The sequence below is a fragment of the Chionomys nivalis genome, chromosome 2 (genome assembly GCF_950005125.1).
Source record: "Chionomys nivalis chromosome 2, mChiNiv1.1, whole genome shotgun sequence".
Lineage (NCBI taxonomy): Eukaryota > Metazoa > Chordata > Mammalia > Rodentia > Cricetidae > Chionomys > Chionomys nivalis.
The window spans coordinates 117,766,819-117,781,661 of NC_080087.1; the positions used below are offsets into that span (position 1 = coordinate 117,766,819).

At 44.2% G+C, this 14,843-nt stretch overlaps 2 protein-coding genes across 2 annotated transcripts in view; both read right to left on the bottom strand.

The window, feature by feature from the left end:
* Positions 1-12,345, bottom strand: part of Acsl3 (acyl-CoA synthetase long chain family member 3) — a 52,663-nt gene extending 40,318 nt beyond the window's left edge. Inside the window, exon 1 of the mRNA XM_057757898.1 lies at positions 12,206-12,345. The gene's annotated coding sequence lies outside the window, so the exon portion shown is untranslated. The remainder of the gene's footprint in view (positions 1-12,205) is intronic.
* LOC130866430 (U3 small nucleolar RNA-associated protein 14 homolog B-like) lies at positions 1,550-12,330 on the bottom strand. The gene is made up of 3 exons (XM_057757886.1): positions 12,206-12,330; positions 6,893-7,041; positions 1,550-5,617 (listed from the first exon to the last, which is right to left on the bottom strand). Exon 3 carries the CDS (start codon positions 5,554-5,556, stop codon positions 3,190-3,192), a length of 2,367 nt encoding a protein of 788 aa, XP_057613869.1. The 5' UTR covers positions 5,557-5,617; positions 6,893-7,041; positions 12,206-12,330; the 3' UTR covers positions 1,550-3,189.
* Positions 12,346-14,843: the final 2,498 nt, after the last annotated feature.

Here is a 14,843-nt window from a genome sequence, read left to right on the forward strand (position 1 = left end):
ATACCTGTCAGGCTCTATCTTGGGAACTTTCAGGACGGAGGGAGCTGTCCTGTGAATTCCACAAGAGGGCAACAGCATGCACCAATATGCACACACACAAATAACAAGTCTTTATAATGTTTCTGTTACTACTTTCTGGGTACAGAAGAAATAATTTTTATTTAATACGGAATTGCTTAAACGCAGATTTTCAAAACCATACTTTCTTCATAAGCAGTCCAGTTCTAGCAATCCTATCCCACCCTTCTCTGACCATCAACGCCTCCATTTTCTTGGACATCTCATGGACTTTCTGGCTCTAATTCATCTCTGCAACCCAAGTGCTGCCTTCTCCTCTCCCTTCCACCGCCATGGCACATCCGTGCCTCTCTAGTCTGTACTAGCCGTTCTTCTACCCCACGGCCTTCCCCAGTCTCTATCACCCACATTCTGGAAGGTAAACCCCATGACTTAACATCACTACTTTAGACTAAGCCACCCTTTATTCACTCCATCCCTTCAAACAGCTATCTTCTCTACTCATTTGGTGTTGATCTGAAAGTAAAGAGAGTATCTTAAAGACATAAAGTTATCATTTGCTAATGCTCAAGCACCTGTTGCCGATGGGCATGTGCCCAGTGATGGAGTGCACACCCTAGCCCTTGTGAGGTCCAGCTGCTGGAGGATTTCATACACCATTGGACAGGGCCATCATAGCTACTCGGAGGATTTACAAATCTCCCTATTTTTCTCCTCCCAACTTGAATCCCAGTGCTTTTTAGACAGCTCCAACTGTCCCAACTCTGATGTCACCTCTATGAAACCTATCAACTGCTTGTAGTCTTTCCCTCTAAGAACCCAATACTTTGAATAGATCTCTACAGATTTTGCTTGTTTCCAACTACACTTGAAATAAGTGGGGATATTAATGAGTCAGCTATGAAATATTTAGACCAAGAAAACCAGAAAACATTATATACCATGTATGCAATAAATGTTTATAGTTTAACTTTTTGTTGTTTTATGAACTTATTTCCAACAGTAAAACAAGAACCATCACATGAAAATAATAAGGAATTTTGTGTCTTTGCTTCTGAAAAACAGGCTGGAAATCTCAAAGAAAGTAAGGGGTTTTTCTATAAACTCACTCAACAGTCAGGCAATCACTAAAGGGTTATCACCTACATTGTCCTGTCTTCAGATCTTTCAGTAGAATATAGGATATTGCTAAGTATGGTGGCTACTGAAATCAGAACATCACTGAGTCTGGCTTAACCAAAACACTCAAGAGGCTAAGTAGTTTGGGGAGAGTCATTTTGTGAAATTATATGTCACACTAAGAATAACAGATGAATCTCTGTGAGTTCAAGATCATCCTGGTTGGTGTACATAAGTTCCAGGGCAGCCAGTGTTACATAACCTTGTCTCAAAAAAAGGGGGTGCTTTCTTCTTGGCTACATAAATGCAATCACCAATAAAATGTAAGTCACCCTCATGGTAAGGACACAAGAATGAAGGACCACCACTTAGAAAGCCAGTTGTGATTTTTATTAAGAGCAATGAACTTACCCAGTATTTTCACTTCTAGGAATCTTTAATAAAAAAAATTCCAAGTTTTCCATAGTCATTTGTAACAGGCATTCAAATAGAAATAAGCAAATACACAGTAACACTGTGACACATACATTCACTAGATTATTATATAGCCACTAAAAATATTTCAAACATCTATTAACATGGTAATTGCTTGTGACATAATGACAAGGAAAAGTAGGCTGAATATTAAAGATACACAATATAGTTTCACCTGTTAACAAACAATAACACCAAAGTATCAGCAGTGGCCATATTGGGGGATGAAGAATTAGTACTGATTTTTAATTTTTCATCTTCATGTTTTTACACATTTTTTATTTTTCATATAGAACATAATAAACAAAGAAATATGTATATAATGATTTCTACACATTCAGACAGGAACAAATTTTATATACTAAAAATCACAAATTATTGAGCTAGTATATGACCTTTTTAAACAAGAAACAAAACCTGGAAAACCCAAACACTAACTTGAAATGTGGTTCCTGATGATCTCAGCATTTAAAAGAAGCAGAGGCAGGTGGATCTATGCGAGCTCCAGGCCAGCCTGGTCTATAAAGCAAGTTCCAGGACAGCCAGGGTACACAGAGAGATCTTATTATAAGTAGATAGGTTGGGGGGATGAGGGGGGCTAAAACAGAAAAATAGCTACAAATTTAAATCCAGAGTTTTAGTACAACGGAGTCCAAAACACTGCTCAAAACTTAAAAGCACGCAGTAAAATCCTCATTCTCCTTTATTCTTCAGATCTCTTGCCAAGTGACTGTTTTACTTCCTATCATCCATCCCTCCTGCCCATGTTCACTCTGACTTCTACAAGCTGAGGTCTTTAACTCTCACCCCATCAATACATATCAATACATCCAGCAAGCACACTGCCAGCTTGGCACCCACACTCCTTTAACATAGACATCAGCACACCTAAACCCTTTACAAGTCTTATTTCCTCTACAATGCCTAAAAGAAGAAATAAAACATAATTTCAAATGTCTATGCAAAGCATTTAAGGCCCTCCACAACTGACTTCTCAATACTCCCAATTCCCTGTCACACTTTATTCTTAAATTCTAGTCACTTCCATCTATTTCACTGTGTTCGCCAATCTCTAAATTTGTTCACTTTGCCTGTTAACTCTTCCTAGAATACTTTCGGGATTGTTTGTTTTTTTAAGCCAAGTTCTCACTCTCTAGCCTCAAGTAAATGATCCTTTTGCCTAGGCCTCTCAGAATGCTGGATTACATATAGGTGCCACTACATCAGGAACTATTAATTTAATATCTAGAGTAATTGAGCAGTCTTTGCTGCCCATGATTCCTCTGCCCTATCCCAGCCTGAACTTCTGTCCACTCACTGATCCCTCTTTAATCCTAGGACAGGACCTACATAGGTACTCTAGCTTATGGTAGTCATTTTTCCCATTTCTGACTTTATCACATATCTCAAAATGGAATAGAAACTCTTTACTAGATAAAAATGTCTTATTTCTACAATGTGGCTGAACTACACAGTGTTCTGCCAATTAAGTAAATGTCCGTGAAGCACTATGAAACAACCAAAAGAAACACTCAAGGATCCTTGTCCCAGGAACCAAAATGCTAGTCCCCTAGCAGTTCAATCGGCAGAGCCTGCCTTCAGTTGTTTTTGCTGCTTTTTGGAGAGACGCTTCCGATTGCTCTGTAGGACAGAGAGGTCGGACCTTGAAGAAGAATGGTAGCCCACATTTTCTGCTTTTAGGGGCTTAATGATATGGCCTAGTTTGGTGCCAACCTTGGGAACTGTCAGCTTTTGGAAGGCCCTCTGGGTGTTCCATGTGTACCCAATAGGGTTCTGGATAGTCCTTTCAAACTGCTGGTGGTGGGTGAATGGGTGTGGAAGAGTGTGCACCTGATGAGCTGCTGCAAGGATATTGCGCTTCTCATTGAGAATCACATTTGGCAAGTTCTTGTCTTTTCTTGGAGAACTTTCAGGAGCTTTAATAAGAAAACGGCGTCTCTTCTTGGCACTAGGCTTCAGGCCCATACCAACCCACTCACCCCATCCAGGCAATGTCAGATCCAAGTCCTTTGGCTTATTTGCCTCGACAGCTTCCCTTTTCTCTTTTAAGAACTCTCTGATGACATCATCCCCAGCAAAAGCTTCCTTTATGATCTGCTTGTGGTCTGTCTCCACTTCATCTTCCAACTCCACTACTGTGGGTACTGCCAAGGATTTCACAGGAGATCTAGTAGTTAGGAGTTTCTGTAGATCAATCATCTGATCCTTCTTCTTCTCCCTTCTAGAGACATCAAGTACACTGTGTGGGTTCCTCTCCTTCCATTCTCCTTTTAACACGGGTCTGGGAAGCCCCTTTTTCTGACAATGTCCCTCTTTGCTCAACTCTCCTTGTTCTTCCAGAACATGTGTTCTCTCTAGCCTCTGAGGTACCAGGCTCTCCTCCTGAGCAAGCTCCTCTCTCTGGATCTGGAGAACAGTTCCCACTGAACTCACTTTTTGCTGCTCAGATTGATCATTTTCCTTGTGGAGTTTCTGAAGCAATTCCCTCCATTCAGATACTTCCTCCTGGCAATCTGAAGAGACTTCTGCTTCTTGGCCGCCCATTGGCTTAGCACTGTTGGATTCAACTCTTTCTTGGAAGGATCTTTCTTTCAACAGAAGTTCTTCTGCCACTGGTCTTTCATCTTCCTCACCTACAGAAGACCCACTGGCCACCTGTTCGGGCAGCTGTTCAGGGTCAGTCTTCAGTTCACCCCTTTCTACGCTGCTGTTGCAACTCCTGAGCATCCAAGGATTTAGACCAGCTGCATTCATCTGTAGGTCGTTCATTCCATCAGTGGCAGAGATTATTCCCTCGTCTGTGCATTCCTCCTCCTCCTCCTCACTCTCTGAAACTACTTGGAGTTTCTGTGTCAGTTCTCTCTTCTTAGCCAATTGTTCCTGCATAGCTTTGCGAGTCTCCAGGTCATATCTGGCCATAATTGCCTTTGACTTTGCCCATTTCCCACTGCCCTGGTGCTTAAGGCTCATCCGCTCCAGCACTCTGGCCTTTTCCATTTTTCCCAGTTCTTGCAATGCAGTACTTGGGTCATCCTTCCACAGCTGCTCAAACTCTTTGAAGGCTTTCTTGGCCTTTCCTTTCTTCATAAACTTGTGATACTTTTTACTTTTGATTTTCTTTTCTCTTCGAGCTCTGGCCTCATAGTAGGACTGCAGAGCTCGCGTCTTCTGAAGCTCTGCTCGGTGTATCTTGGCTTCTTCCAGGCTCATGGCTTTGAGGGAGGCTTTCTCCACAGGAGTCAATAAAGGGTCTGTTACTGGCTGCTTGTTCTTACAGAGAAGGTTAAAAACTTCTTGCTCCAGGGGGGTTCTTGTTTTCCAGCCAGTGAATGCATGCTCGATGGGAGTAACAGCTGGCAGCTCCTTCTCCATGGGAAAAACCAGCTGTTCTGCTTGCCGGTTCTTCAGAACAACAGGATCCCATTTGGAGAGCACTTGTGAGGTTTTGCTGAATGCTGCTTCCCTGAGGATCTGGTCGGCCTCTCTTTTGTCAAGGGGTATCGCCAGAGTCTTTGGCTTGACTCTAAGCAGCTGTTTCTTCACAGCAGCCATCGAAGATAATGCTGTAGCAGGCTCAAGCAAATCTGAAAGAACCAGCTTTTCACCTGACCCGTCACAAGTAACACTGAACTCTGACACCCTCAGAGCAGCCTCAGATCTCTCTGACAGTTTCCATCTACTCTCTCCACACAGGGAACTGACTGCTTCCAGAAGCTTTTGACATTTTCTTTCTCCATCACTGTCCCCCTCATCTTCACTTGTACTCAATGGGGAGTGGTTTGGCAAATCCATTAGTTCTTCCTGTTGGCTCAAAGCCAGAAGATCTGCCACATTCCTGGTCATGTTCACGGTAGCAGCCTGCTTTCTCTCACCGAAAGCAGTTAAGCTCTTGAAGAAGCGTCTGGTGTCACTCTTTGGCTCCATCTATGTACTGCCCACTGTCTCTGACATAGATGTTTTCTGAGAATCTTAGTTACTGAGACGTCTAAAGAAGAAAAGACCCATATAAATACCCCAGTAATTTCTAAGTAGTCAACACATAAAATTTACAAGCCAGTCAGGATGGTAACATACAAGGACAGCTTAGGCTACATAAAGTCTTAGTCTGTGTCTGTCTGTCTGTCTCTCTCTCATAAATGTGTGTATATATGTGTGTGCACATGTGCATGTGTGTATGGCATATAAATTATGGCACAAGTAATAAAAATCTCAAGCCAAGGAAAAGGAAAGGGGAAGTGAAAATAAAGAACTATGATGGGAAAGAAGATTTTATGGCAAGAGAAAAATCAGACAGGAAACTAAGTCCAATGGGAAGGCCAAATGGTTGTGGACAATGCCACATCACCAGTCCTAGCAGCATCAAGGCAACCAACTCAAGAGTGTCTCAACATAGTTTCTGTATGTAACAAGTGAAAAGCTCCTGCTGCCTTCTTCACTTGCCAAATTCCAGTTGATTCACTGAATGAAATTCATGCAGGGTCTTCACTGGATCTATATCTCAAGCCCCTGTTCCATGCCTCCCCTACCCTCCTTAGTCCTCAATAGCTGACCCTCAATGTTGGCTGAAGACGTACTTCCAACACTGCCCCTCAACATCCACTGTGAGCATGTTCCTTAAACTCCTGTTTTCCTCAAACTCACCTCAAGGCTCACTTCATTTATTTAGCTGACCCTTCCCTGACTACTCTGATCAAACAGGAGCTCCGCACCCCTTGGCCTTTACTACACTTTATAGCACCTTCACAGAGCTTCATAGAACATAAGGAATACTTTTAATCAATCCCTTTAAAATGTAAACTATAAAGTTTGTTAACCTACCAGATTCAGAATGTTTGCTACTATGTAACACAAAAATATGCAGACAGGAAAAGAAGAAAAGAAAGAAAAAATAGGAAAAAGCAAATTACAACAGAGGAGAAAGGCAGAGGGGTAAGGAAAGCAGCAAGCACTTAGCTGTGTCCCCTAAACTACTGTTTTCTTCCTTGGCCAGAAAAACTCTGTGAGGTAAGAATTTAAACTGTCATATTACAAAGACTGAAATGGAAAGCTAAGAAACAGGCAGTGTTGCATGTTTGTAACCCCAGCACCTGGGAGACTGAGACAGGAGATTTTTAGATCAAGGCTAGTAATATAGTTACATTAAAAAAAAAAAAAAAAAAAAAAAAAAAAAAGAAAGACCTGCCCCCACCCCACCAAAAGAAAAACCTTTTTTATAAAGAAAAAAGTCTGAGAAATAAGTGACTAGTTCCAATTTACATACCAAGTTTTATATACACGGGTGGCAATGGTGCCTCCTCCACTCTGCAACTCAAAGTTGATTCAGGAGGCTGAGGCAGAAGGATCTCACCTTCAAGGCCAACCTGAGCCTCACTGCAAGTTCAAGGCCACCTTGAAGTAAATAGTGAGACCCTGTTTCAAAATAAAAAGAAAGAAATGCCACCTGAATTATTATGTCATATGGCATAAACCTTTTAAATAATAAAAGGAATCTGCCTGTTATCTGGATGAAAATGCCACAATGTCAGCCTGCTTACATTGTGTTACACACAGAAATTTAGTTTTCCCAAGAAAATTAAATCACAAATCCAAAATAACTAACGCTAAATAAAACAGAACAAAACCAGAGGGTCAGTGAGATGGCTCAGCCAATGATGGCTTGCTACCTAAGCCTGGTGAACTGAGCTCAACCCCTGGAGCCCACATAAAAGCAAGAGAAAACCAACTCCAAAGTTGTCCTCTGACCTTTGCATGTGTACTGTGACATGCACACAGGCACACATAATCATGTGTACATGCTATTAACTTTTAAAATAATAGAACAAAAGCTAGTCAGTGTTCTTCAATTTATTGGTTTCGATTTACATACAGTATCTCTAACGCCACTAAAAAGAGGTTCTAACACATATGGCGCGACTGTATACAAAAAAGTTAATGCTACTTCAAGAAGAGAAGCTAAGTGGTGGTTACGCACACCTTTGATCCCAGCACTCGGAGGAAGAGGCAGGCAGATTCCTGTGAGTTCGAGGCTAGCTTGATCTACAGAGTTCCAAGACAGCCAAGACTACACAGAGAAACTCTGTCTCAAAAAAAAAAAAAAAGAAAAAAGAAAAAAAAAAGTGGGGGAAGCAATAAACTTTGGATTATCTGAAAACAAATAAAATTAGCTCATGTTTATTGACAACAATACTACAGACACATAAGTTCTCACTCTCACGACAGTCAGCAAAAGGTTCAATTCCCATGAATTCAGTAAATACACCAAGGCCCAGAAAAGTTAACTAAGCTGTCAGAGGACAGTCGTCCAATAAGTGAGAGGATTCAAACCCTAGCACCCTGCCTCCTGTTTCTGTCCACCAAACCACAGTGGGGGACGATGGTGTGCTACACTTACAGGAAAATTCTTGCAGGAAGCAAGTACTAATGCACAGAATTGGCAAAATGACTAGTACTTACAAAAAACACTCAAGGAAACAGTGTTTCTTTGTGAATTTTCCCTACAGCCTTTTATGAAATAAAGTAAAGTGATGAAGATATGCACAAATGCAAAATGTTAAGAACATTTTGAAAACTAGAAACAAAGAAAGTAAAACTAGGCTGATTAAAATTTAAAAATTACCAAAAAAAGAGCTTTAAAAGAAAGTATCTATGGAGTTTTATACTCTTGATTATGAGTGCAAAAGTACCAATTCTTCCCATGCCCCAGCAACTTACTCAAATAAGTAACAATCCACCAAATCAAATAGATCAAAATAAATAGACCAAAACCTCTATTAACAGGCTGAGCTGTGGTGGTGCGTTTCTTTAATCCCTGCACTTGGAAGGTAGAGACAGACAGATCTCCAGTCTCAGGGCCAGCCTCTACATAGTGAGCTCCAGAATAGCCAGGGTTATACAGAGAAACCCTGTCTCAAGGAAAAACAAAAAAATAAAAACAAACAAAAAACAAAAACTCTTGTTAGTAGTGAGACATGATGGCACAAGTTTTTAAACCCAGCTCTCAGGAGGTAGAGGCAGTAGGATCTCTGTGAGTTGGAGCAAGACCAGCCTGGAAGACAGCCAGGACCACATAGAGAGACTCACTCTCAAAACAAACGAACAAAAAACCTCTGGGAAATACTTCCGATTGTCTCATTTCCTCACCTCTGGCTTGACCCATCCTACCACACTGACAGGGTCACCAAGAACTCATAGGAGCACTCTATAGTCCTGACTGCCTACCCTGCAGTGACTACCTCTGGCTATCTTCTCACTGTCCTAAAATGGTTACTTCCAATTGTCAACTTGACTGGATTAAAAAATACCTAGGAGATTAGTAAAGCATACCTCTGGTTAGGGGAGAGGGTCTGTGAAGGCATTTCCAGAGACAATTAGATCACAGAGTTCCAGCCATCGACACACTAACCCCTTGATGGATTCATAGCACAGCATAACTAGGAGGTGGTCTTTGGAGGAATGTACCACTAGGGGGAATCCTTGGGGTCTTATCTTGTCCTGGGACCTTCCTATATTCCCCTTTCTCTACTCCCTGGCCACCTTGATATGAAATGCTCTCAACAAGCCCTCCCCCTATAATAGAATGACATCTTAGAAACTATAAGCCAAGCCGGGCGGTGGTGGCACACACCTTTAATCCCTGCACTCAGGAGGCAGAGGCAGGCAGATCTCTGTGGGTTCAAGGTCAGTCTGGTCTACAGAGTGAGTTCCAGGACAGTCAGGACTGTCCCACAGAGAAATCCTGTCTAAGAAAGAAAGCAAGAAAGAAGGGGGGGGGGGGGGGGGAAAGAAAGAAAGAAAGAAAGAAAGAAAGAAAGAAAGAAAGAAAGAAAGAAAGAAAGAAAGAAAGAAAGAAAGAGAGAGAGAGAGAAAGAGCGAAAGAGCCAAAAGAAATCTTTCCTGCCTTCTCTGAGCAGATTGTTTTTGCCACAATAACTAATACACCACTCTTTTCTCTCTTGCAAACTACCTCTTCTACTCAGTACTAAAGCAGGCTTCTTTCTGCTCTTCTGTGATCCTCTATAGGCAGCCTGACATGCTCATGGTATCAGATATTATCTCCTCTCCAACAGAAGGTCCCCAAATGGCTTAAGTCCACTCTCCTTCTGAACACTAAACCAGTACCCTAGAGCGAAGGTAACTCCAACCAGACACTGCTAAACCTAGGAACTGTTCTATCACATCCAAAACCTACTTCTTCCCAATAAGCTTCAACAGTACCTTCTCTCAGCTCATGGATTTATCACCATGCCTTGAAACTTTATGTCTAAAATCTCTACTTTCTGGAAATCCCTGCTCATCATATTAACCTCTTTAAAGGCTCAATTAATCTAACAGATGACTAAAGCTTGACTAAAATATTTATAGAGTTAGCACTTTATACTTCCCAACTCATGCCTGGTTCTTCTTGCATCCTAAGAACTGGAATTTGTTTGGCTGGTTGGTTTTTTTGAGACAGGGTCCCACTATATGATTCTGATTGTCCTGGAACTATGCAAACCAGGATAGCCTCAAACCCAGAGATTCACCTGCCTCTGCCTCCCAAATTCTGGGATAAAAGGTGTGTGCCACTACATCCAGCCAAGAGCTGAAATATATGTTACTCAGTAGGATATAAACTACAAAGAACTTTTGAATGATTCTGCTTATCAAGAATTAGAAAAGCCTGTCACTTTGTGCCAACTTAGGAGTTAGGGGGATTGTCTAAACCATACCTTCAAATCCAAAGCTCATATAATAGATTCTTGCTTCTGAACTATTCATCGGGAGAAAGCTGAAGCACTACAAGAATAGTTAAACTTTAAGCACCCTAAAGGCAGGTAGAATAAATGCTTGGAAACATTCCCTATCTCATTCAGAGATCTTGCAATGTGAGCTGGAATGACAATCTGGTGGGAAAGAGATACTGAAATAAAAAATTAATAGTTGCTCAAAAAAGTTCTTAAGCTACTGTTCTATGTGTAATTATAGCCTCAGAACATGAGACTGAAATCTAGGAAAATCTCCCACTATCAGTTTTTTGAAAAAGAGAACTCCCTAGATTTCCAACTAAATCGAAATGCTTATTATAATCTCCACCTCGCCTTTATTGTAAGATGGCTTGCAATCACCCATTTATCTACAAGATCATTGGCTTAGAGTCTAATTCCTGCCTAAGGGCACAGGGTCACATCAATTCTGTCCCTGTTGTATTTCCCCACATCTGACAAGGTGTCTAACACGGCAGAAATGAGAAGGCTCTCAGTGAGCAATTAATTAAGTGAATCAGGACTGAGCCTGTGATGTTTCCCTCTAATGTCCTTCATTTTGCCCTTCTTCTTGCCTTGCCTTCTTCAAAGGAGGACATCTTGGAGTCACAGAATACTTGTGGCTTTAATAAGTCACTCAGTCCAAATGTCCTACAAATTCAGTAACTGAGCTCCAAAGACACCTGATGATACTCTCCTGTGGCCAAAAACACGGTCATCAAGGCACTCTGTGACAAAAGACTTAGAGAACTTAAGAAAATACAATCGGCCACCATCTCTGCATAGGACGATACCAGAGAACACAAGTCTGTGTGACCGACTCGGACGTCCCAACACGTTCTCTCAGCCCAGCGGCACTCCTCAACCCCTCTCAGAACCAACGTGGACATACAAAACTGGCTACCACAGACAGGAAGAACACGGAAGCCCTGCAGAACCCCCAGACCCAAAGCCACGGTGCTAACTAGTCATTCAGGCAGCACAGAGCTGCATGCTACTAAAGCCGTCAGACAGGCCCTCTTGGGGTTCCAGTTTTTCCTACTAGTCAGATCTGGGCTAAGTTAATGTGTCCACTCTAAAATGGGAATTTGCACCCGACCTGGGGAACTAACAATGTAAACATAGCTGTGCATAAAGTACTCGAGTGTGGCGTTTAATAAGGGCTCAATAGATGTCAGCTCTAGCATTCTGATCGGTTATCACCACTTTCACAAAGCCGGCCCCCTCTCCAGTTTCTATGTAATTCCCAAGAATTGTCCTGCCCTTTCTATCGGAGGGGCTCTTTGATCGGAGTACCTGTTCTAGAGCAAGAATGGGCACTGAAGTTAGATCTTCACCTGTGAAATCCCTTCACCCGATCACACCTTGACCCCCGGGGCTGCTGCTATGTGCAGCGCGTGACTGACCCGTGCGAGACTAAAACGCACCTAAAAGGGTAAACCAGAGAGGTCCCCACGCCAGTCCCACCGTCCAGCACACGCAGTTTCTGCCCCACGCCCGCAGCAAGCCCCGGCCGGGCTTTCGGGGGAACCGCTGCGCGCGGGTTCCTCCCACGGACGCCGCGCGGTCGTGTGGAGCGGGACGACGCCACCCCCGCGCCCGCAGCGGAGGCCACGGTGCATCCTTCCTCCCGCGCTCCCGGCTCCACAGCGGCGGTTTCCACGACCCCGCGCGGACGCCCCACTCCTCACCCTCCACCAACCTCTTTCCCCGACCCCGCCGACGGCCGGGCGTCCCCTCGGGCACCGGCGGGCCGCGTGCACGCCGAGGGGAGGCCTCGCCGCCATCCCGCGACCCTCGGTCTCCTCACAACGGGCGCTGCGCACACTCACCGTGGGCTTCGACCCACGCAGGCCTGGCTGTTCCCAGGAGCGGTTCCCGCCCAGCGCCACCTCCTCAGGACCCTGACGGAGCCGCCGGGGTCGCCCTGCTAGAGAGAAAGAGAGACGACCGCCCGCCGCCCGCTCAGCCGCCGTCGCCTCGCCGTCCCAGCCCGCGGCCGCGGACACAACCACAGCGACACTCCCCCGGCGCCGGCCGAGCAGCGTCTGTTGAGCCGCAGTCCAGGACGCGCAGCCCCAGCCGGCGCTCGTTGCATATGCAAGAAGGCCGCCGCCCATTGGCCCGCGGGCGGTGGCGCGTGCGGGGCTGGGCCAATCAAGGGCCGGCCGGGGGAGCGCGGCGCCGGCGGCCGGGGCGGGGACGAGGTTACTATAGGTCATTCCGCAGAGCGGCCGCCGCCGGCTGGACCGCGCTGGGGCCCGCGTGGGGCGGGGATGGGAGCCTCCGGGACGGGAGCGGCGGGACCAGCCGGCTGCTGCCGAGCGGAGCGGGCCGGGAGGATGGGGAAAGGGGGAGTAGATGAGAGGCAACGACGAGGTGGTCCCCTCAGGAAGCGCAAAACCCGCTTTCGCTGCCGCGATGCATAAATCTCAACGTAGGGCGAAAAATAGCATGCTTGTTGTTTTTTTTTCCTTCTTCTCTGGAAAGGATTCGTTATCCTAGTTGAAGCACGAATTTCTAACCAATCTTGCAAGGGAGGAAAAATGACGTTTGGGAATGCCTGTGGAGGGAAAAGGCTCGAAAGCTTGAAGCACGCCCAGCGTTACTTCTCTTGCCTGGGCTTCGTTTAACGCAGTGTGTAACCCGTTTACCCCGCCCCCCCCCCAATTTTTGAGTACCCCAGGTTTCGTGTTTGTTTTCAAAGGATGAAAGTTTACTCCAAATTATTGTTTAGGAACGGGAAATGTGTGTCTGTTTAATTTGCCGTTGTATATCATTTTGGACACGGCACCAGGGAAAGGCATTTTTTCTAAGGCTGCCTCTCTCCCCCACCCCCCAGTTCAAACAAAACACAGAGCAAAACACAAAGGACTAAAACAACCGCTCCGGTGTAATATTAGAAGGAAGAGTGTTCATGCCCGGGGTTTTTGTTTTGTTTTGTTTTCCCCTTAACCCAACGTATTATTTCGTTGGTCTGTGAACTTTTCTTTAAGTAGGTGAAAGGTTGAATAGCTGAGGTAGCCTCAAGCAAAGGCAGAGGCTCACTTCCCAGGACGAGCTAAAAAAAAAAAAAGAAGGCAGGAAGCCGCCAGAACTTGAACTAGGTGGAGCCACACACTTACTAAGAGAGCTCACTCACCTTGGGCCCCTGGCCAGTCTAACTGCCTAGAAGATAGTGTTTGACTCAAGCAACCTGTTCCTACCAGGAAAGCCACGTATCTGTCGCTCTTGATCTGTCCAACAAATGGAATGCAGAATTTCTGCTCTGTAGAGGAATGTGTATATCTTAGAAGTCGTAATCCCGGAATCACAACAAAACTCTAGGAAAACTAAGCAACTTCGAGACAGGAAAATGAATACTCAACCTTCTTCCCCCATTAGTAAGCATAAAGCACATGGGTACAATTCCAGGATGTCTTTCCTTCGTTCTCTCTATGTTAGACAAGATTTTATGAACATCTATTTACATTTAACAGAAAATACTCTTTGAAATTCAAAGGCTAAATTTGAATACTAAGGCTAAACAGAAATTAATCGCTTTTCTATTCACTAGGCTTCTTTGTATGGTTGTTTGTTACTTGAGGGAGAACAGGAGCCAAGACCTCCCTGTGTAGTTCAGACAGGCCTGCATTTTTCCTAAGCAGACCAGGGTGGCCTAGAATTTATGGTGATTTAGATGATTCTAGGATTTTAGGTGTGATCCACCATGGTAGGCTTTGTTTATGTCGGGTTTCAGAGCTTGACACTGTGTCCAAAGCCTGAACCCTACCGGGCAATCTTCCTGCCTCACCTAGGTTTATTTAGTTGTTGCTTTAAAAACAATAGAGCGCTAGGCAGCGGTGGTGCATGCCTTTAATACCCAGGAGAGGGGGCAGACCTTTGTGAGTTCGAGGTCATCCTGGTCTACAGAGCAAGTTCCAGAACACCAGGACAGTCAGGACTGTGTATATATACATATGTGTGTGTGTGTGTGTGTGTATTCATGTATATGTAGAGAGAGAAAATATGTATTATGTGTATACATATATATGTAGAAAGAAAGAATATATATATATTAACATAGACATAGATATATAGAAAGAAATCTTGCCTCAGAAAACCAAAACATAAAACCCCGCAGGGTGTGATGGCACACATCTTTAATCTCAGTACTGGAAGGCAGAGACAGGTAGGTCTCTGAATTTGAGACCTGCTTGGTCTGCTTAGCAAGTTTCAGGTCAGCTAAAAGACCTTTCCTGAAATTCTATCTCAAAAAAATAAAAAATAGCCAGGCAGTGGTGATGCACACCTTTAATATCAACACTCGGGAGGCAGAGGCAGGTGAATCTCTCTGAGTTCAAGATCAGCCTGGACTACAAGAACTAGTGCTGTTATTACACAGAGAAACCCTGTCTCAAAAAAACCTAAATAAATAAATAATACAAACAAAGGCGGCTCTTGGAGTAAAGGTGCTTATTGCCAGGCTTG